The sequence below is a fragment of the Thalassophryne amazonica genome, chromosome 19, assembly GCF_902500255.1.
Source record: "Thalassophryne amazonica chromosome 19, fThaAma1.1, whole genome shotgun sequence".
In the NCBI taxonomy this organism is placed as follows: domain Eukaryota; kingdom Metazoa; phylum Chordata; class Actinopteri; order Batrachoidiformes; family Batrachoididae; genus Thalassophryne; species Thalassophryne amazonica.
The window spans coordinates 51,199,407-51,222,718 of record NC_047121.1 but is presented as its reverse complement, the minus strand read 5'-3'; the positions used below and the strand labels follow the sequence as shown (position 1 = coordinate 51,222,718).

The following is a 23,312-nucleotide window of genomic DNA, read 5'->3' as shown; positions in this document are numbered from 1 at the left end:
CATTAGACCATCACCTCCCCTACTAGACCATCACCTCCCCTTCTGGGTCGTCCTCGTCCCCGTCCTCTGTCTCTCGGTGCGTTCCTGTCCGTGTTGTTGTGTGTAAAAGATGACAGCTGTGTTTTGTCACGCTGAGTTCAGTGAGAGAGAACGTATTTAGAGGTTTACAGAAAGAGCAGAAGATCTGCAGATTGTGTCCAACGAGGTGAAAACTGTTTCAAGGTTTGTCAAAAAGACTTACGTGATTGAAGAAATGAGTTCAGGCCGCATCCTCAGGGAATCAAGTTTAGTGTTTCAGCACCTCAGAAAAACTATTTTAGTGCACAAATTAGTGTCTTTAAGGTTGAACTAGAAACAAACTGTTATCATGATGACTTCCTCTGATATATTTATGGAGATGTAGATTTTACAGCATTTCTTTGTCACAACCAGCTGAACTTCTGTTGTAACACTAAACATGAGCCTAAATAAAGAAACATAGATAAGTTTTCTCAGCAAACCATAGAGTTTTAGAATGAAAGCTTAATTAATCATAAAAATATTTGGTACAATATTTGTTTAAGAAAATGTGTTGTGGATGGATTATGATTGAATTATTACTTTAGCACTTTTCCCCCTCGTTTACAGACCTGGCGGGCTTCTTGTGGGGATGACCATTCGTTTTGAGGTGCATGTGGTGATGCTTGTGCTGTTGTTGTCTGGGCAACAGGTTGTTTGAGACCCATCCTGAATGCAAGGACGTCTTCTTCCTGTTTCGAGATGTGGAGGACCTGGAGAAGCTACGGAGCAGTCGCGAACTCAGAGCTCACGGCCTACGGTCAGTCTACGGCAAGATCAATTTAGACACCACAATTTTGACCAAACCTCATTTGATTTCAGCTGGAATAGAAAAAAAGATAAGTCTGGGCGTGGCTTTGTAAAAAAAAAAAAAAAAAGAAAGAAAAAGAAGTGTGGGACGGCAGAGCAAAGAGATGAGACAAAAATGTTTTGTTTGTGTGGTTGAATAGAGCAACAGTAGACGAGGCGTTCAGGGACGTGACAGAAGTATGTATTCTGTGTACTCTTCTAGACGAGGCGTTCAGGGACGTGACAGAAGTAACTGTAATAGTCTGTGCTGACTGTCAGAAGAAATATGTGGCGCCGTTTTGTCTTTTTCTGGCTTATTTCAAGCGATCCTGCTGACGAACAGTGCGCCATATTTTCTCACTGTTCTGCTCCAGGTGGAGCCTGAAGCATTTTTCACAGCTACTCATTTGTTTTTGTTTTTTTTCTCACAGTGCATCAGGCCTCTTTTTTTCCAAAATCAGCACTAAAGGCCAATTATCACCTGAGGATGTGAAGCTGCACCGGCTGCTTTGACATTAGAGCCTCGTCTTCAGGTGGATAAACGTCCCTTTGGCAGTTTAACATCCACAGAGAGACACAAGAAAACCTGATCCCTCATCCAGTCATCACCTGCCACACCTGCATCTGTGTGGGTGTGAAACATGTGTCAGAGTGTGAATGTTGCCTTCGAGTGCAGGACTGAGTTCTCCAGGTCCACACTAAGACGGTTAGGTACGAGGATGGACTTAAATGGGTACAGTGTTCCTTTGATTTTTTTGCCTTTAAAATTAAACAAAGGTCCACAGTTTGTATCTCAAGGTCCATTTTTGTACCTGATAACAAACCTCTGAATACAGAAAAATGTTTCTCTCTGTGTCTGTGCCTGAAACCAGATTTTACTAACAATTGAGAAATGACCGTGTGTGTCTGTAAATGACTACATTTCAAACTCTTTTCGTATTTTCTGGCTCTACGTGCAGACCAGGTCCTAGACTCCAGTACCTGCTTTACTTTGAGACGTCAGTATCGTCCCCCAGGATCAGTCTGTTCTGTACATGGATTATTTTATTTTGGACTTGTTAGTCATCTCCCCCTCTTTCCTTCAGCGTGATGTCTTTTATCGAGAAGAGTGTGGCTCGACTGGACCAGCGGGACAGGCTGGATGCTCTGGCTCTGGAGCTGGGAAGAAGCCATTATCATTACAACGCCTCACCGAAGTACTACAGTGTAGGTCCAACAAAGAGCAGCTTTTTATGTTTGTGTTTGTTTAAGCACCTAAACACACTCCAAACAAAAATGGTGCATGTAAAATGTATTTTTTTCTGGTAGTATGTAGGTGCAGAATTTCTGTGTGCTGTGCAGCCCATCCTGAAGGACAGATGGACATCTGAGCTGGAGGAGGCCTGGAAGGTAAGTTCACAGTGTGAAAACCGTCACGTCCGTCAGACTTCATGCTAAGTCATTATCCCTGAGACTTCCAGAGGACACTGAGACGGTGAGGGACGGGTAGTGTTTGGTTTGGGCTCAATGATTTACATGATGCATAAGAAATCCATAGGATTCTCCGTGTGGAGGTTTGAATCCTTCCAGGAATGTACATGTTCTGGTTTTAAGCCCAGACCAGCATGCACAAACAGTGTTTCAGGTCAGAGGTGAAACCACGTGGTGGTGTTTGAAGTGCCCTGGTTCATCCCCGTGTTCAAGGTCAGCGGTTGTTGTGGCTGAATGTTTAAAGTGATGGTCTAAATCTCTATATGCAGTACTTAAATGTTTCCCATAATCCCCCTGGCAGCCCCCTGTGCTTCTTGAATGCACCACGGCGCCAGCAGAGTTCCAACGTCTCACAGCGCATGTAAACAATGGCTAGCAAGGATGTGGATGGCGTTGATTCAGGGAGTTCATGATGACATGTTCTTCTTCTGAATTAATAATGAATTTTTCTTCGGCATGCACACACATATTCTTAACAAAAGAATCTCTCAAAATACAAAAGAAAACAAAAACTCAAACAATTTCTCAGTTTTGTGCGGTCGAAAGGGTGTCGACTGAAGCAAAGGCTTATAAATCCCCCCACCAGTTGCTATGTACACTCATAACAACAAATACCAAAAAAGAAAGAAAAGACAAGAAAGACAAGCAGAGACAATATAGATTAATCAAAAATAAAAATATAATATCTGAACACAGCAGAACATACAGCAGTATAACGCACAGATAAAACACAAGAACAGGAACAAAGTCAGTTAACCTAATTTATCGTAAGTAATTATATTATTTTTCTAAAGTCTTTTCAAGCCAGCCAAAGTACCAGATAATTTAATATTGTCAGAACAGTTATTCTAGATTTTAACATTTTTGATGGAGACGCAGTGACTTTTTACAGTAGTTCAAATCTTTAAGCTGTCAGATACTAATGTTCCTCTCAGGTGATAACAGGACTCCCTCATTTTAAACACTTCCTGGACATGTTGAGGCAAGAATTTATTATTAAGAGTTTATTATTAACGTTATACATGAACTGTCCCCAAGTCCCCTGTTGTTGTCTTGTTTTGTCCCCTGATGTTGTCTTGTTTTGTCCCTTGATGTTGTCTTGTTGTTGTTGTGAAAGTGTCGTGACACGGACCCACAACAGGGGGCGTAAATGAACGGACAATGGATAAGCCAAAAGTAACAATTTAATGTTGTGAATCGCACAACGACGTACAGACAATAACAATATAGTGACTGTCAATCATACACCAGGTGACGTGTGGGCAGGCTCGACGATAGAAGACGCCTGGCGAGAGAAGAGCCGGATCCCACACAGCTTCCACTGCCAACGGAGCTGAAGAACACCGGAGCCGCCAAGCCCTGCGCCCCACGTGGCCGCTGTCTTCAGCAGTCAGACCCGGTACTGCTGGCAGAGAACAGAGACAGTCCTGATGAGTGTGAGGTCGCACACTCAGTAATCCCACAGTCTGTATTCAGTAAGGAGGGAAAACCTCCACCTCCAATCACACACTCGTGCAGCTCCTGTCTAACCACTTATCTGGTTGGGGTGTGAAGCGAAGCCATCGCTGATCACACCAAACGCCAATCCCACAGATAAGGGAATCACCACAGGAAAACGGCTGCAAAAGAAGTTCAGACTATTACACAAGGTTTTTGTTCAGCAGAGAAAATTACCTGATTGGTAGTTGATTTTTCGGCGGGGAGGTGGAGTTGCAGTCCGGCCTTTAAGGTGGTGGTGATGATGTGGATGAGTGACAGCTGATGCTGATGACGAGTAACAGCTGTCACTCCCGGTTGCTATGACGCCCTGTGCTTGAAGCCCGCACTTCAAGCAGGGCGCCATCTGGTGGTGGTGGGCCAGCAGTACCTCCTCTTCAGCGGCCCACACAACAGTTGTCCGCTGATGTTGCTTTGTTGTCCCCTGATGTTGTCTTGTTTTGTCCCCTGATGTTGTCTTGTTTTGTCGCTTGATGTTGCCTTGTTGTCCGCTGATGTTGCCTTGTTGTCCGCTGATGTTGCCTTGTTGTCCGCTGATGTTGTCTTGTTTTGTCCCCTGATGTTGTCTTGTTGTCCCCTGATGTTGTCTTGGTTTGTCCCTTGATGTTGTCTTGTTTTGTCCCTTGATGTTGCCTTGTTGTCCCCTGATGTTGCCTTGTTTTGTCCCTTGATGTTGCCTTGTTTTGTCATTTGATGTTGTCTTGTTTTGTCCCCTGGTGTTGTCTTGTTTTGTCCCCTGATGTTGTCTTGTTGTCTACTGATGTTGTCTTGTTGTCCGCTGATGTTGTCTTGTTTTGTCCCCTGATGTTGTCTTGTTTTGTCCCTTGATGCTGTCTTGTCTGCTGATGTTGTCTTGTTTTGTCACTTGATGTTGTCTAGTTGTCCCCTGATGTTGTCTTGTTGTCCGCTGGTGTTGCCTTGTTGTCCCTTGATGTTGTCTTGTGCACCGATGTTGTCTTGTTGTCCTATGATGTTGTCTAGTTGTCCGCTGATGTTGCCTTCTTGTCCGCTGATGTTGCCTTGTTTTGTCCCTTGATGTTGTCTTGTTTTGTCCCTTGATGTTGTCTTGTTGTCCGCTGATGTTGTCTAGTTGTCCCTTGATGTTGTCTAGTTGTCCGTTGATGTTGCCTTGTTGTCCGCTGATGTTGTCTTGATTTGTCCCTTGATGTTGCCTTGTTGTCCCCTGATGTTGTCTTGTTTTGTCCCTTGATGTTGCCTTGTTGTCCCCTGATGTTGTCTTGTTTTGTCACTTGATGTTGTCTTGTTTTGTCCCTTGGTGTTGTCTTGTTTTGTCCCTTGATGCTGTCTTGTGTTGTCCCCTGATGCTGTCTTGTGTTGTCCCCTGATGCTGTCTTGTGTTGTCCCCTGATGTTGTCTTGTTTTGTCCCTTGATGTTGTCTTGTATTGTCCCCTGATGTTGTCTTGTTTTGTCCCCTGATGTTGTCTTGTTTTGTCCCCTGATGTTGTCTTGTTGTCCCTTGATGTTGTCTTGTTGTCCCCCGATGTTGTCTGGTTTTGTCCCTTGATGTTGTCTTGTTGTCTACTGGTGTTGTCTTGTTGTCCCTTGATGTTGTCTTGTTTTGTCCCCTGGTGTTGTCTGGTTTTGTCCGCTGATGTTGTCTAGTTGTCCGCTGATGGTGCCTTGTTGTCCCCTGATGTTGTCTTGTTGTCCGCTGGTGTTGCCTTGTTGTCCGCTGATGTTGTCTTGTTCTGTCCCTTGATGTTGCCTTGTTGTCCGCTGATGTTGTCTTGTTGTCCTTTGATGGTGCCTTGTTGTCCCCTGATGGTGCCTTGTTGTCCCCTGATGTTGTCTTGTTTTGTCCCTTGATGTTGTCTTGTTTTGTCCCTTGATGTTGTCTTGTTGTGCTCTGATGTTGTCTAGTTGTCCCTTGATGTTGTCTAGTTGTCCGCTGATGTTGCCTTCTTGTCCGCTGATGTTGTCTTGTTTTGTCCCTTGATGTTGTCTTGTTTTGTCCCTTGATGTTGTCTAGTTGTCCCTTGATGTTGTCTAGTTGTCCATTGATGTTGCCTTGTTGTCCGCTGATGTTGTCTTGATTTGTCCCTTGATGTTGCCTTGTTGTCCCCTGATGTTGTCTTGTTTTGTCCCTTGGTGTTGTCTTGTTTTGTCCCTTGATGCTGTCTTGTTGTCTTGTTGTCCCCTGATGCTGTCTTGTGTTGTCCCCTGATGCTGTCTTGTGTTGTCCCCTGATGTTGTCTTGTGTTGTCCCTTGATGTTGTCTTGTGTTGTCCCCTGATGTTGTCTTGTGTTGTCCCCTGATGTTGTCTTGTTTTGTCCCTTGATGTTGTCTTGTTGTCCCCCAATGTTGTCTGGTTTTGTCCCTTGATGTTGTCTTGTTGTCTACTGGTGTTGTCTTGTTGTCCCTTGGTGTTGTCTTGTTTTGTCCCCTGGTGTTGTCTGGTTTTGTCCGCTGATGTTGTCTGGTTGTCCGCTGATGGTGCCTTGTTGTCCCCTGATGTTGTCTTGTTGTCCGCTGGTGTTGCCTTGTTGTCCCCTGATTTTGTCTTGTTTTGTCCCTTGATGTTGTCTTGTTGTCTGCTGATGTTGACTTGTTGTCCGCTGATGTTGTCTTGTTCTGTCCCTTGATGTTGACTTGTTGTCCGCTGATGTTGTCTTGTTGTGCTCTGATGTTGTCTTGTTGTGCTCTGATGTTGTCTAGTTGTCCCTTGATGTTGTCCGCTGATGTTGCCTTCTTGTCCGCTGATGTTGTCTTGTTTTGTGCACCGATGTTGTCTTGTTGTCTGTTGATGTTATCTAGTTGTCTTTTGATGGTGCCATGTTGTCTTGTTGTCCGCTGGTGTTGCCTTGTTGTCCCCTGATGTTGTCTTGTTTTGTCCGTTGATGTTGTCTTGTTGTCTGCTGATGTTGACTTGTTGTCCGCTGATGTTGTCTTGTTCTGTCCCTTGATGTTGCCTTGTTGTCCGCTGATGTCTTGTTGTGCTCTGATGTGTCTTGTTGTGCTCTGATGTTGTCTAGTTGTCCCTTGATGTTGTCTAGTTGTCCGCTGATGTTGCCTTCTTGTCCGCTGATGTTGTCTTGTTTTGTCCCTTGATGTTGTTTTGTTGTCCGTTGATGTTGTCTAGTTGTCCTTTGATGGTGCCTTGTTGTCCCCTGATGTTGTCTTGTTGTCCGCTGATGTTGTCTTGTTGTGCTCTGATGTTGTCTTGTTGTGCTCTGATGTTGTCTAGTTGTCCCTTGATGTTGTCCACTGATGTTGCCTTCTTGTCCGCTGATGTTGTCTTGTTTTGTGCACCGATGTTGTCTTGTTGTCCGTTGATGTTGTCTAGTTGTCTTTTGATGGTACCATGTTGTCTTGTTGTCCGCTGGTGTTGCCTTGTTGTGCTCTGATGTTGTCTAGTTGTCCCTTGATGTTGTCTAGTTGTCCGCTGATGTTGCCTTCTTGTCCGCTGATGTTGTCTTGTTTTGTCCCTTGATGTTGTTTTGTTGTCCGTTGATGTTGTCTAGTTGTCCTTTGATGGTGCCTTGTTGTCCCCTGATGTTGTCTTGTTGTCCGCTGGTGTTGCCTTGTTGTCCCCTGATGTTGTCTTGTTTTGTCCCTTGATGTTGTCTTGTTGTCTGCTGATGTTGACTTGTTGTCCGCTGATGTTGTCTTGTTGTCCGCTGATGTTGTCTTGTTCTGTCCCTTGATGTTGTCTAGTTGTCCGCTGATGTTGTCTTGTTTTGTCCCTTGATGTTGTCTTGTTGTCTGCTGATGTTGTCTTGTTGTTCGTTGATGTTGTCTAGTTGTCCCTTGATGTTGTCTAGTTGTCCGTTGATGTTGCCTTGTTGTCCGCTGATGTTGTCTTGTTTTGTCCGCTGATGTTGTCTTGTTTTGTCCGCTGATGTTGCCTTGTTGTCCCCTGATGTTGCCTTGTTTTGTCCCTTGATGTTGTCTTGTGCACCGATGTTGTCTTGTTGTCCTATGATGTTGTCTTGTTGTCCCCTGATGTTGTCTAGTTGTCCGCTGATGTTGCCTTGTTGTCCCCTGATGTTGTCTTGTTTTGTCCCTTGATGTTGTCTTGTTGTCCGCTGATGTTGTCTTGTTCTGTCCCTTGATGTTGCCTTGTTGTCCGCTGATGTTGTCTTGTTGTGCTCTGATGCTGTCTTGTTGTGCTCTGATGTTGTCTAGTTGTCCCTTGATGTTGTCTAGTTGTCCGCTGATGTTGCCTTCTTGTCCGCTGATGTTGTCATGTTTTGTCCCTTGATGTTGTTTTGTTGTCCGTTGATGTTGTCTAGTTGTCCTTTGGTGCCTTGTTGTCCCCTGATGTTGTCTTGTTGTCCGCTGGTGGTGCCTTGTTGTCCCCTGATGTTGTCTTGTTTTGTCCCTTGATGTTGTCTGCTGATGTTGACTTGTTGTCCGCTGATGTTGTCTTGTTCTGTCCCTTGATGTTGCCTTGTTGTCCGCTGATGTTGTCTTGTTGTGCTCTGATGTTGTCTTGTTGTCCGCTGATGTTGTCTTGTTGTCCCTTGATGTTGTCTTGTTGTCCCTTGATGTTGCCTTGTTGTCCGCTGATGTTGTCTTGTTTTGTCCCTTGATGTTGTCTTGTTTTGTCCCTTGATGTTGTCTTGTTGTCCGCTGATGTTGTCTAGTTGTCCGCTGATGTTGCCTTGTTGTCCGCTGATGTTGTCTTGTTTTGTCCCTTGATGTTGCCTTGTTTTGTCCCTTGATGTTGCCTTGTTGTCCCCTGATGTTGCCTTGTTTTGTCACTTGGTGTTGTCTTGTGTTGTTTTGTTTTGTCCCTTGATGCTGTCTTGTTGTCTGCTGATGTTGTCTTGTTTTGTCACTTGGTGTTGTCTTGTGTTGTTTTGTTTTGTCCCTTGATGCTGTCTTGTTGTCTGCTGATGTTGTCTTGTTGTCCCCTGATGCTGTCTTGTGCTGTCTTGTGTTGTCTCCTGATGTTGTCTTGTGCTCCGATGTTGTCTTGTTGTCCGTTGATGTTGTCTAGTTGTGCGTTGATGTTGTCTTGTTGTCCGCTGATGTTGCCTTGTTGTCCGTTGATGTTGTCTTGTTTTGTCCCTTGATGTTGTCTTGTTGTCCGCTGATGTTGTCTTGTTTTGTCCCTTGATGTTGCCTTGTTGTCCCTTGATGTTGTCTTGTTGTCTTCTTTTGTCCCTTGATGTTGCCTTGTTGTCCCCTGATGTTGTCTTGATGGCCGTTGATGTTGTTTAGTTGTCCCTTGATGTTGTCTAGTTGTCCGTTGATGTTGCCTTGTTGTCCGCTGATGTTGCCTTGTTTTGTCCCTTGATGTTGCCTTGTTTTGTCCCTTGATGTTGTCTGCTGATGTTGACTTGTTGTCCGCTGATGTTGTCTTGTTCTGTCCGCTGATGTTGCCTTGTTGTCCGCTGATGTTGTCTTGTTGTGCTCTGATGTTGTCTTGTTGTGCTCTGATGTTGTCTAGTTGTCCCTTGATGTTGTCTAGTTGTCCGCTGATGTTGCCTTCTTGTCCGCTGATGTTGTCTTGTTTTGTCCCTTGATGCTGTCTTGTTGTCTGCTGATGTTGTCTTGTTGTCCCCTGATGCTGTCTTGTGTTGTCCCCTGATGCTGTCTTGTGTTGTCCCCTGGTGCTGTCTTGTGTTGTCCCCTGATGTTGTCTTGTGTTGTCCCCTGATGTTGTCTTGTGTTGTCCCTTGATGTTGTCTTGTGTTGTCTCCTGATGTTGTCTTGTGCTCCGATGTTGTCTTGTTGTCCTGTGATGTTGGCTTGTTGTCCGTTGATGTTGGCTTGTTGTCTGTTGATGTTGGCTTGTTGTGCGCTGATGTTGTCTTGTTGTCCGCTGATGTTGCCTTGTTTTGTCCCTTGATGTTGTCTTGTTGTCCGCTGATGTTGTCTTTGTTTGTCCCTTGATGTTTCCTTGTTGTCCCTTGATGTTGTCTTGTTGTCCGCTGATGTTGTCTTCTTTTGTCCCTTGATGTTGCCTTGTTGTCCCCTGATGTTGTCTTGATGGCCGTTGATGTTGTTTAGTTGTCCCTTGATGTTGTCTTGTTGTCCGCTGATGTTGTCTTGTTTTGTCCCTTGGTGTTGTCTTGTTTTGTCCCTTGATGTTGTCTTGTTTTGTCCCTTGATGCTGTCTTGTTGTCCCCTGATGTTGTCTTGTTTTGTCCCTTGGTGTTGTCTTGTTGTCCCCTGATGTTGTCTTGTTTTGTCCCTTGATGCTGTCTTGTTGTCTACTGATGCTGTCTTGTTGTCCCCTGATGTCTTGTTTTGTCCTTTGATGTTGTCTTGTTGTCCCCTGATGTTGTCTTGTTTTGTCCCTTGATGCTGTCTTGTTGTCCCCTGATGTTGTCTTGTTTTGTCCCTTGATGTTGTCTTGTTTTGTCCCTTGATGCTGTCTTGTTGTCCCCTGATGTTGTCTTGTTTTGTCCCTTGATGTTGTCTTGTTGTCCCCTGATGTTGTCTTGTTTTGTCCCTTGATGCTGTCTTGTGTCTACTGATGCTGTCTTGTTGTCCCCTGATGTCTTGTTTTGTCCTTTGATGTGTCTTGTTGTCCCCTGATGTTGTCTTGTTTGTCCCTTGATGCTGTCTTGTTGTCACTTGATGGTGTCTTGTTTTGTCACTTGATGTTGTCATTGTTTGTCACTTGATGTTGTCTTGTTTTGTCCCTTAATGTTGCCTTGTTGTCACCTGATGTTGTCTTGTTTTGTCCCTTGATGCTGTCTTGTTGTCTATTGATGCTGTCTTGTTGTTCCCTGATGTCTTGTTTTGTCCCTTGGTGTTGTCTTGTTGTCCCCTGACGTTGTCTTGTTTTGTCCCTTGATGCTGTCTTGTTGTCCCCTGATGTTGTCTTGTTTTGTCCCCTGATGTTGTCTTGTTGTCCCCTGATGTTGTCTTGTTTTGTCCATTGATGCTGTCTTGTTGTCTGCTGATATTGTCTTGTTGTCACTTGATGTTGTCTTGTTTTGTCCCTTGATGTTGTTTTGTTGTCCCCTGATGTTGTTTTGTTGTCCACTGATGTTGTCCTGTTTTGTCCACTGATGTTGTCCTGTTTTGTCCACTGATGTTGTCCTGTTTTGTCCACTGATGTTGCCTTGTTTTGTCCACTGATGTTGTCTTGTTTTTTCCCTTGATGCTGTCTTGTTGTCTACTGATGTTGTCTTGTTGTCTACTGATGTTGTCTTGTTTTGTCCACTGATGTTGCCTTGTTTTGTCCCTTGATGCTGTCTTGTTGTCTGCTGATGTTGTCTGGTTTTGTCCACTGATGTTGTCTTGTTGTCTACTGGTGTTGTCTTGTTGACCCTTGATGTTGTCTTGTTGTCCCCTGATGTTGTCTGGTTTTGTCCCCTGATGCTGTCTTGTTGTCTACTGATGTTGTCTTGTTGTCCGCTGATGTTGTCTTTTTTTGTCCGCTGATGTTGTCTTGTTGTCCCTTGATGTTGTCTTGTTGTCCCCTGATGTTGTCTTGTTTTGTCCCTTGATGTTGTTTTGTTGTCCCCTGATGTTGTCTTGTTGTCCGCTGATGTTGTCTTGTTTTGTCCCTTGATGCTGTCTTGTTGTCTGCTGATGTTGTCTGGTTTTGTCCCTTGATGCTGTCTTGTTGTCTACTGGTGTTGTCTTGTTGACCCTTGATGTTGTCTTGTTTTGTCCCTTGATTTTGTCTTGTTGTCCCCTGATGTTGTCTTGTTTTGTCCCTTGATGCTGTCTTGTTGTCTACTGATGTTGTCTTGTTTTGTCCCCTGATGTTGTCTTGTTTTGTCCCCTGATGTTGTCTTGTTTTGTCCCTTGATGTTGTCTTGTTTTGTCCCTTGATGTTGTCTTGTTGTCTGCTGATGTTGACTTGTTGTCCACTGATGTTGTCTTGTTGTTCGCTGATGTTGTCTTGTTTTGTCCCTTCATGTTGTTGTGTTGTCCCTTGATGTTGTCTTGTTTTGTCCCTTGACGTTGTCTTGTTTTGTCCCCTGATGCTGTCTTGTTTTGTCCGCTGATGCTGTCTTGTTTTGTCCGCTGATGTTGTCTTGTTTTGTCCCTTGATGCTGTCTTGTTGTCTGCTGATGTTGTCTGGTTTTGTCCCTTGATGTTGTCTTGTTGTCTGCTGATGTTGTCTTGTTGACCCTTGATGTTGTCTTGTTGTCCGCTGATGTTGTCTTTTTTTGTCCCTTGATGTTGTTTTGTCGTCCACTGATGTTGTCTTGTTTTGTCCACTGATGTCGTTTTGTTGTCCACTGATGTTGTCTTGTTTTGTCCCTTGATGTTGTCTTGTTGTCCCTTGATGTTGTCTTGTTTTGTCCCTTGATGTTGTCTTGTTGTCCCCTGATGCTGTCTTGTTTTGTCCCTTGATGCTGTCTTGTTTTGTCCCTTGATGTTGTCTTGTTGTCCGCTGATGTTGTCTTTTTTTGTCCCTTGATGTTGTTTTGTTGTCCGCTGATGTTGTCTTGTTTTGTCCACTGATGTTGTTTTGTTGTCCGCTGATGTTGTCTTGTTTTGTCCCTTGATGTTGTCTTGTTTTGTCCTTGATGTTGTCTTGTTTTGTCCCTTGATGTTGTCTTGTTGTCCCTGATGCTGTCTTGTTTTGTCCCTTGATGCTGTCTTGTTGTCTACTGATGTTGTCTTGTTTTGTCCCTTGATGCTGTCTTGTTGTCCCCTGATGTTGTCTGGTTTTGTCCCTTGATGTTGTCTTGTTGTCTACTGGTGTTGTCTTGTTGACCCTTGATGTTGTCTTGTTTTGTCCCTTGATTTTGTCTTGTTGTCCCCTGATGTTGTCTTGTTTTGTCCCTTGATGCTGTCTTGTTGTCTACTGATGTTGTCTTGTTATCTCCTGATGTTGTCTTGTTGTCCGCTGATGTTGTCTTTTTTTGTCCCTTGATGCTGTCTTGTTGTCTGCTGATGTTGTCTTGTTTTGTCCCCTGATGTTGTCTTGTTTTGTCCCTTGATGTTGTCTTGTTTTGTCCCTTGATGTTGTCTTGTTTTGTCCCCTGATGTTGTCTTGTTGTCTGCTGATGTTGTCTTGTTTTGTCCCTTGATGTTGTCATTACATCAGGTTTGTTTACACTGTGCTCTGACCCGGGGTCGCTGACTGAACGGTCCCCCTCCTAAAAATCGGTCCCGCATGTCTTCACTGCACGTGTCATCAGCTGTGGTTCACTGATTATCACCTCGTTTCTGCTTCAAACCGCCTCCAGTCATCATCTGTCTCAACCATAGATATCTGAAGTTTTTTTACAACAATCATTTCCACATAAATTCATTATTTCATCATAAAAGGAGGAAGTGATCAGAGCGCTGCGGCTACACGACCTTCTCCTGATGCATTCACTGCACCTCTGTCATTTCAAAGCATCACTGATATGCAGCCTTTTGATGTCAGTTTCAATTGCAATTTCATTGGCACTCCTAAAATATTAATAATAATAATAAATTGATTTTAAAAATGGCTGTTTGTGCAAATTTTTGTGTTTTGGATTTTTTTGGGGTCGAGGGGTGGGTGGGCAGGGAGTAATTCAGTGTAGAACTGCCACTGTTCAGGACTTTTATTTTTGGCTCTACTTTTCACTCCAGCCTTGTGTTTTGTTTCCGGACTCGTCTCAGAGTTTCTGCCCTGGACGCCCTGATGATTTTTCTGTTTAACCCTTCTTCCAAACAAAAGGCCAATTTTTCTTTCTCTGTCTTTGTGATGAATCTTTGGGTTTGTCATATGAAATCAGCTGTTCCACCCATCCGGCTGTAGCAAAAACAGGAATTATGTCATTCCATGCTGTTATTTGATCATCTACAAAATTAGACAAATGGAAAGTTTTGTTGTACTTAATAAGAGTAGAATCTGAGGACAAACCAAGAAAAAATGCTCCTCACTGGAAGTCCTTTTTTTAACCATGGCTAACAATAAAATGTAGAAATATAAATAAATATTTAATAAAACAATCGGAGAACTTGGGAAATAATGTCCGAGCAGAATGTGAACTGGGACATACTTGAAATTTGTTGCACTTCCAAAACTGACTGAATTTTGGGCTTCTGGTGGTAGAACAAGACTCTCCATCTGGTGTCTCCCAACTAATCCTGCAAATTATTTTAAACCATTTAAGATTAAGTTTCACATCAGGGTTAGAATTAAGAGTTAATTTTTCTGAAATGCATAAATAAATGTGAACAGTACTTCTGGAAGTCTTGCACAGCAGTAGAACTCTGATATGGTTCAGGTCCAGTTCTGAAAGATTTCCAACAGCATGTAACATTCTGTGATATTTTATCAAAAAACATTCCTTCAGAGTCCTTTCTGGACGTTTTATAGATTCTGACAAAAGCTTCAGCTCCCATTTCAGGGCAAAAGAGTAAGAGTTTCTGTGTAGGCTCTCAGTTGTCCAGGTGGTTTCCATAGTAGAGAAGCTTGAATCTTCGACTGGACTGGGTTGCTTGACGCGAGGACGTTTCGCTTCAAATCACAGAAGCTTCCTCAGCTAAAATTCTTGCTCTGGAAGTCTGACTTCTGTCTGACTCTTGTAGAGAAGAATAAAACAGAAGCCAACAAAAGCTGGAGTTTTAAACCTAACCAGACCCCTCCTACTGAGAGGCAGACTGCTATAGGCTAGTGACTAAACAATAGCTCTATTTAGCAACTATTGTGCTGTAGTTAGCACACCTAATGGCAGGACAGCTGTCCCTCTAATGATGGGATGGATGCCTTTCTGATGGCTCCCTTGATGACGTGAATGACTCATTACCATGAACAAAAGACTGAAACTCCTTTGACCTGAGTACCCCATTGTAAACAGGGGATAAAGTGTGTCTCAGACCCCCTCCCCGGTTAAGGCTGGGTTTCAAACGTTTCACAAAGAATGCCTCCTTGACCCCTCTCTCAAACCATTTCTTCTCTCTGGCTAATATTTTAACTTCCTTGTCCTCAAACGTGTGGTTAGTGTCTTTAAGGTGGAGGTGAACTGCAGACTGAGGTCCACTGGCTCCCTCTCTGCGGTGCTGGTATAGCCTTTTGTGTAAAGGTTGCTTCGTTTCACCTATGTAGTGTTGGTTACAGTTTTCCTGACATCTGATAGAATACACTACATTGCTCTGTTTGTAACTAGGGATCATGTCCTTAGGGTGAACTAATTTCTGTCTCAAGGTGTTAACCGGTTTAAAGTAAACTGGGATTTTGTGCTGTCTGAAGATCCTCTGTAGTTTTTCCCCTACTCCTGCTAAATAAGGGAGAGACACTCCTCTTCTTCTTGTCTCCGTCTCCTGTCTATCTGGTCTCTTTGTTCTCTGGGACTTCTGCACTTTGTCCAGGGACCATCATGGGTACCCACATACTGTGAGGGCTTTCCGGACACGTTGTTGTTCTTTAGCCCTTCCCTCTGCAGTTGTGGGCACCTGTAGGGCTCTGTGTTGAAGCGTCCTGATCACCCCGAGCTTGTGTTCAAGGGGGTGGTTTGAGCCAAAGAGCAGATATTGGTCAGTGTGAGTGGGTTTTCTGTAAACCCCTGTCTGGAGCTGCCTGTTCTCTCCAATCGTAACATCACAGTCCAGGAAGGCTAAGTGGTTGTTTCTGGCATCCTCACGTGTGAACTTGATATTGGCGTCCACCGAGTTGATGTCTTCTGTAAAGTCCTCAACTTGCTGTTGCTTGATTTTGACCCATGTGTCATCAACATATCTGAACCAGTGACTGGGAGAGATGCCCGTGAAAGACATCAAGGCTGTCTTCTCCACTCGCTCCATGTACAGATTGGCCACAATGGGGGATACCGGAGACCCCATCGCACAACCATGAATCTGCCTGTAGTAATTCCCCCTAAACAGGAAATACGTGGTGTTGAGACAGATCTCCAAGAGTTGGCAGATGTGGTCTGGTGTGAGTTTGGTCCTTTCAAGTAGAGACACATCCTCCAGCAGTCTCTGCCTCACAGCTGAGACGGCCTCAGCAGTGGGGATGCAGGTGAACAACGATGTCACATCAAATGACACCATAGTTTCATCTGCCTTCAGCTGTAGGTCCTTGATCTTGTTCACAAAATCTTGTGTGTTCTCCACATGGTGGTCTGAGTTACCCACTAGAGGAGCCAAAATCCACTTGAGGTACTTGGCCAAATTGTACATGAAGGAATCTGTGCTACATACAATAGGCCTGAGCGGCACGTCCTGTTTGTGGATTTTGGGCAGTCCATAGATGCACGGAGTGGCGTCCCCAGGGTACAGTCTGTAGTATGTCTGCCTGTCGATGAGTCCCTCTTTCTCCAGGTTTTGGAGGTAGCTAATGATTTTCTTCTTATTGCCGCGCGTGGGGTCTCTCTTCAGACGTTCGTATGTGTTGGAGTCACTGAGCAAGTTGTTGATCTTGGCCTCGTAATCCGATGTGTTCAGGACCACCGTGCATCTGCCTTTATCCGCTGGCAGGATAAGGATGCTTTGGTCCTTTTGCAGTGCTGACAGAGCTTTCCGTTCTTCTCCTGTGATGTTGACGGAGGAGGCTTAGCACTGTTCAGCACTGCTGTGACTCTTAGTCGGAGGTCCCCAGCTTCTGACTCTGACAAACTGTTATGTTTAATGGCTGACTCTACTGCAGTGATGTAATCTACTGTCGGAATATGTTTAGGGGTCACTGAGAAATTTAGTCCTTTAGCGAGCACATCCTTTTCTGTCTGTGTAAGAACCCTGTTGAAGAGATCCTTTACCCAATTTTCCCTGTTGTCACTAATTTGTCTGGGTGTATCTTTAAAAATACTCCCACTGAACGTACGTCTTTTCTTCACTAAAAGGTTGCAAGGAATTTAGGGATTCCATCATCTACAGTCCATAATATAATCAGAAGATTCACTTTGTACATGTAAGCGGCAAGGCTGAAAACCAACACTGAATGCCCGTGACCTTCGATCCCTCAGGCGGCACTCCATTAAAAACAAACATCATTGTGTAAAGGATCTTACCGCGTGGGCTCAGGAACACTTCAGAAAACCATTGTCAGTTAACACAGTTCGTCACTACATCTACAAGTGCAAGTTAAAACTCTACCATGCAAAGTGAAAGTCATACATCAACAACATCCAGAAACACCGCTGCCTTCTCTTTGTTACCAGAGCAAAGTTCAAAAGTCAGCATCTGTGATGGTATGGGGGTGCGTTAGTGCCCATGGCATGGGCAACTTACACATCTGTGATGGCACCATCACTGCTGAAAGGTACAGCCAGATTTTGGAGCAACACATGCTGCCATCCAAGCAACGTCTTTTTCAGGGACGTCCCTGCTTATTTCAGCAAGACAATGCCAAGCCACATTATGCACATGTTACAACAGTGTGGCTTCGTAGTGAAAGAGTGCGGGTACTAGACTGGACTGCCTGCAGTCCAGACCTGTCACCCATTGAAAATGTGTGGCACATTATGAAGCGCAAAATATGCCAACGGAGACCCCGGACTGTTGAACAACTGAAGTTGTACATCAAGCAAGAATGGGAAAGAATTCCACCTCCAAAGCTTCAACAATTAGTGTCCTCAGTTCCCAAACGCTTATTGAGTGTTGTTAGAAGGAAAGGTGATGTAACACAGTGGTAAACATACCACTGTCCCAGCTTTTTTGAAACATGTTGCAGACATCCATTTCAAAATGAGCAAATATTTGCACAAAAACAATAAAGTTTATCAGTTTGAACATTAAATATCTTGTCTTTGTGGTGTATTCAATTGAATATAGGTTGAAGAGGATTTGAAAATCATTGAATTCTGTTTTTATTTACATTTTACACAACGTCCCAACTTCACTGGAATTGGGTTTGTATGTGTAATGGGTTCTGACCCACTTCAGTGTGTGTTCTTGTCACATAGACCATGTTCCAGTATGTGAGCATCCTCATGAGGCAGGGATACCAGGAGGAGCACGATCAACAGCGCCACCTAGCTGCATCGCCGAAGGACACGCCCGACAAGAAGAACACGGCACTTTGAAACAAGTCTTTGCCAAAACTGTTCACACAAACACAAAAACATGTTTTTCTTCATTGTTTGCAATCTCATTTTTTTCACATATTTATTACCAAAGTAGACCAAAAGAAGTCATTAAACTCATTTATTTCTGAGTATAAATTTTACTGTAATCATCCTGATGAGGTCAGAACATCTTAACATATTCACAATCTGCCTTGTGATTAAAATTTCATCACACAAACATGACAAAATCAACAAGAATCAATACCTAATTACTGTATTTTCTGGAGTATATGTCACTTTTTTGTGACTAGTTTGGGAGGTCCTGCAACTGATATTCTGGTGGCACTTATATACTGAAAAATCATGCATTCATTATTAATATAGTAATTGTAATAATTATTTATACAGGACTTTGACAGGAATGAAAACAAAATGAACTCCAGTAATAAAAGAGTAAATGTCAGAAATAGCGGCCCGATACTTTTGGAGGGCACCGTATTTGTTTTTGTTGCTTTTTGCTTATTTTGGATAATCACAAAATTTATGTTTGAATATGACATTTTATTGTAAAGATCTAATTTATATTAAGTTGATAAATTTGAAAATAAATTCACTTTTGGCAGTGTTCAAGTTTCCTGTTTTAAATTAATTGATTTGAATTCATTGATGACTGTCAGTCAGGTTGACCAACAAGATCCAAGTATTACCCAGAATCCTTTGAGAACAACTGACGCGACAAAGATCATCTTTATGTTCTGTAATTATGTGTTCATCAGGTTTCTCACTGATTATTCTATGGACAGCAGTGCCGCTGGATGGCTAGGAGGCTAAGCTAAGCAGCTAACTATCTGACTGACCGTTTTAAAAAGTTTAGTAAAGTGAACGTGGCTATGTTTCCCTGCGCCTCCTCACACATCCAGCTCCATTTTTGCCTGGTCGGTGGTGATAAGATGCACTTTACGGTCAGCGTTTTAGCTAGTCCCATGCAGTCACGTTGTGTAGCCAGTTACTCACTCACTCATCTTCAACCACTTAGTTCAATTAAGGCTTGCGGGGGGTGGAGTCTATCACAGCAGTCACGGGGCGTGAAGCGGACAGGACGCCAGTCTGTGTCAGGTCCACATACAGACAAACACATTCACGGACAATTTAAACCTGCGTGTCTTTGGAAGGAAGGAAGCCGGAGCACCCCAAAGCTCTCAAGTTGAGATATAGGTTCAAGAAGTTATTTTCTGTCGAAACTTGTCTTGCAGGGTCATAGCGGTGAAATGTTTCAGAATGTCATGCATTCACATGAGACAACATGTTGAGTATCATGCTGAATGCATGAGACCCGACAGGGCCACTTTTAAGCGCGAGTCTCACTCCAAATGACTGAGACTTGAGGGCTCTGGCACCCGGAGGGAACCCACACAAACACAGGGAGAACACGCCAACTCCACACAAAAAGGCCACAGGTTGGAATCGAACCTGTGACCTTATCACTGCAAGGCAAGTGTTAACCACTCTTCCACCGTGCCGCCCTATAGCCAGTTAGTGCGTTCTAAAACATTACTGCACCCACTAAAATTGTTTTTGTCCTCAGTGAAACACTGAACCACACAGCTTATAAAAACAGTGCAGGTTCACTTTCCCCCTGAAGACCAGCACTTTTTGGTTTGACCTTTTATTTCAGTACTGAAGTTGTGGATGATCCAAATTGTAGATTTGCGTGTGGCACTCTAAAAATATGCACAGGTTGTAGTCCACTTACACACATCATCTGTCACATGGTCAAAGGAGGACAACATGGCATCTGGCGGCTTCTGTTTTCACGGGTCAACAAGTCATCTGGAGTTTCTGTTTATGTACAAGCCGCACCTTCTTGAAATGGTCTCTGGTTTCCACCAGAGGGAGCCAGAGTAATTTAAAAAATATTTTAGCATCTGATTTAATGAATGATTATAGTTGTGTTATTATAAACAGCAAAAATGATCAATATAAGATTCAACCCTCAATGATTTGTTCTTAATGACAAATTGACACTATGTTACTGTTAATTTAAAAGAAAAGTCTGTGCAGTCACTTTCCTTACATTTTTAAGTTTTCTAAACTTTGTTTTTAGCATTATGATTCAGGAACACAAACCCTTTGTCAAAGACAAATATTAATTCTGTGAATAAATAGGATAATAAATAGGGCCAGAACATCAATTTATTTTCTCTACCCGCTTACTCCAGCCAAGGGTCACGTGGCGGGCTGGAGCCTATCCCAGCAGTCACGGGGTGTGAGGCGGGTTCACCCTGGACAGGACACCAGTCTGTCTTAGGTCCACATACAAACACGTTCACACCTACAGACAGTTTAAAGTTTGCAGTCCATCTAACCTGCATGTGTTTGGATGTGGGAGGAAGCCGGAGGGAACCCACACAAACATGGGGAGAACACACAAAATATATTTTGCCATTTAGGTGTTTTTTTCTGATTTAATAAGATATTATTTCTCAGTGTATCAAAAGTCTTGCTGACAAATTTGCTTTTTAATTAAAATTTCCAATTATTAAATTGTAGTTCTGCATTTTTATTATATATATATCAAAACTATAAAACCAATTTGAATTTACTTGAAGATAAATTGCATGTTTTCTTTGACATTAAATGAAACTGCATTTTTTCAAAGTGGATGAATATTATTCAACTCAAAAAGAAAAAAAATCACAATGTTTTACAGTCTGGAAAAAAAAACCCCACTTGTAATGAAGCCTGGCTTCATGAAATCTTACCAAAGTAAATCATACACTTTAAGCATTATTAAATGTAAAGACACATTTGCAGCAAAATCCAGCCTACATTGACATTTATAAATTCAAAACCTGCATATAAAATGAACACAGTGATATTAAAAAAACTGTACAATTGACACTTTTTTAAATAATTTTTTTTACAAGCAAATATGATGTTATGGTGACAAATGACTGGGACACACAATAAATGCTTCAGACTTAAACTGTTGTAATTGTAAACCTAATATGTTTGGAGGTTGTCATTAAATTGGGGTTAAAAAAAACTCTGCTTTTTAAAGGTTACGGTCAAATGGTAAAACCTTTCCCCTGCAATCAAATTTTGACTGCTGACAAAGTAACACTGAAAAACACAATTGTTGGATCAACTCAAAAAAGTGCTTCAGTTGTTGACAATCAAATTAATTAAGTTGATCCAAAGTAATATTTGTGCCCACCGTGTTAATTTAAATAAACCAAATGAAGGAAATTATTTTGGTTTTCCTCTTTTTTTTTTTTTTTTTTTTTTTTTTTTTTTTTTTTTTTTTTTTTTTTTTTTTTTTTATTTAGTCCCAGTCAGCGAGCGGCCTCGCTACAAGCAAGTGCAAATTTAATTTTACAGTTTCAGCAGTTCAAATTGTTGGTCAAATTTGTATTTTCTTGCCAATGATCCAGATGAATGTTTTTTTTTTTTTTTTTTGCATATTGTTAAGATTTTTATTTCATTAACTGGGCAATAAAAATAGAACACCTAACAAGCAAACTAATTCTAACTCAAACTAAGTCGTGCTTGAAGGTTTATTTACATCACTAATGGAAACAAAAACATATAAAAGGTGCACAATTATAGTAAACAGTTAAAATACTTTAGATCAGTTGGAAAAACAGAAAAGCTCTTGAATTATTTGTGTGAGTTTAGGTTCAAATTGTTAAAGAAAGAACACCCTTTAAACATAAAAAACAATATTCATCTTCAATTATTTTACACCAACAGACACAGCCAGGTTCACTATGTCCATGTACATCACAATACAACACAAATGACCAAAAAACTCACACGACTGCATATGTACACCAGAGAACAAAGTGACAGGATGTTTAATAATCTGCACTGGATTAAAGGCGGCACTGAAAAAGAGTCGTTGGACCAACCTCAAAACACAAGTTCTTCCAAATCAGCTTGAGTAATACTTACACCACACTGGAAGCATAATTTGGACAAACCTAAATATCTGTAATGAAGTTCTTTAAGTTGGTCCAACAATTCTTTTGTTGTTGTTGTTTTCTCTCTGTGGTGTCCGGCGAGTTTATCTGATATCAAACTGGGTGTCTTTGCTCTCACTGTTCGTCTTTCACAGTCAGTGAAAAATCAACATCCACTTTGTTCTTAATGCTGCAACAAGTGCAGTGAAAAAAAGAAAGAATTGTTGCACAAACCTAAAAAAAAGAACTGAGTGACGTCACTCGTCCACCGTATTCTCGCTGAAACCAGTAAACATCTGTTTTCCGCGGTACAATGTTTTTGTCCATGTTGCTGTGTCGATGCCGGAATCACTTCTCGAGGTCAAGATTCAAACTTTTTCTCTGCACTGATTTACAGACATATTTTGCAACCTACACCTGATAACGTCTCAGAGTAGACACTCTTTACCATATTTACACCACTGGAGTGTCTTCGTTTGTCTTCCACATTGGCCACAGACGCAGTCGATGACGTCAACAAAGTCTGTTGTGTAACTGAAGAAATGCACGAGGCGTCGGACAGGTTTTACTCAGTCGCACAATCAGTAACAGCACGTGAGATACAAAGACATTCAGGAGAAAAATATGAACACAACACAGTGTTGATATGTGGTCAGTCCCACCATGTCATGGATTGGATTCCATCAGGTCCCAGTTTACTCCTTTAGGCAGCCATAAGACAGTCAGTGGCACAGAACTTTAAAAATGTAGTCTCCAAAATTTGAAATACTAGTACTCCTTATCTAAAACCTAGAAACAGCTTATCCATCCAATAGCAGTTCACTTCTGGTACCTGTACCCAGATCCCCGCTCGGACTGAGTGAGCATCCACACCATAGACGTGCTACAGTGTCGTACACTCGCCGGCTTCTCTGGCTTTCTCTCGTTTGTTTAAACTCAGCTGGCTGTCTGTCAGCGTCGAGTCCACCCGCCGATACTGGGATCTGGGGGGGGCGAGGTTGTTGAGCTCATGCTGCTTGGCAAATAGGACCCTCTGGTTTTCGTGTTCAACCTTTAGCAGTTTCGTGATGCGCTTGCCGATGAGATAAAGTATTTCACAGAGGCACATGACGATGCACAGTGCGCTGGACACAACCATGAACACCATGAAGATCTTTTTCTCCGTCGGATGACTGATGAAGCAGTCGACGGTGTTGGGGCACGGAGACACCGAGCATTTGGACAGCCTGAGAAGATGGAATAGAGGCACTAAGATACACAACAAAATGCACCACAAAGACAATATTTACAATTTACAATTTTTATGCTTTCGCCCCATAAAGCTACAATACAGAAACTTGATCTTACAACCCCAGTTGTCTACTACTATGAGCAACAGCTTGGCCATCGTCATGTGCAACGTTCTTGAAATGATACAGTATCTCCATCTGGTGGAGATTTACCATTAGTGCAGGCACAACAGAATTAGTGCAGGTACAACAGAATTAGTGCAGGCACAACAGAATTAGTGCAGGCACAACAGGATTTCACCAAGAGTTCTAGTATCATAAGACTGTTAGCAGTCAAGCTTCTGAATCCTTCACTCATCTGGTACAAGTGCTTTGTTTGCAAGATAGACTTAAAAAAATAGTTTCAAAAGAATGAATGACTGTGAATGGGGCAGCCATTAA

The 23,312-nt window shown here is 42.7% G+C and overlaps 2 protein-coding genes across 2 annotated transcripts in view; one reads left to right on the top strand and one right to left on the bottom strand.

Annotated features, from left to right (window-relative positions):
- xgb (x globin) overlaps nt 1-21,792 on the top strand; it is a 32,983-nt gene extending 11,191 nt beyond the window's left edge. The window contains exons 2-5 of the mRNA XM_034194807.1: nt 710-817; nt 1,932-2,052; nt 2,155-2,235; nt 17,579-21,792. Coding sequence (XP_034050698.1) covers nt 710-817; nt 1,932-2,052; nt 2,155-2,235; nt 17,579-17,698 — 430 coding nt within the window. The 3' untranslated portion in view covers nt 17,699-21,792. The remainder of the gene's footprint in view (nt 1-709; nt 818-1,931; nt 2,053-2,154; nt 2,236-17,578) is intronic.
- The window catches only part of cx28.6 (connexin 28.6), a 28,598-nt gene continuing 26,324 nt past the window's right edge, over nt 21,039-23,312 (bottom strand). The window contains exon 4 of the mRNA XM_034194802.1: nt 21,039-22,868. Within this exon, the coding sequence (XP_034050693.1) occupies nt 22,526-22,868 (343 nt within the window). The 3' untranslated portion in view covers nt 21,039-22,525. The remainder of the gene's footprint in view (nt 22,869-23,312) is intronic.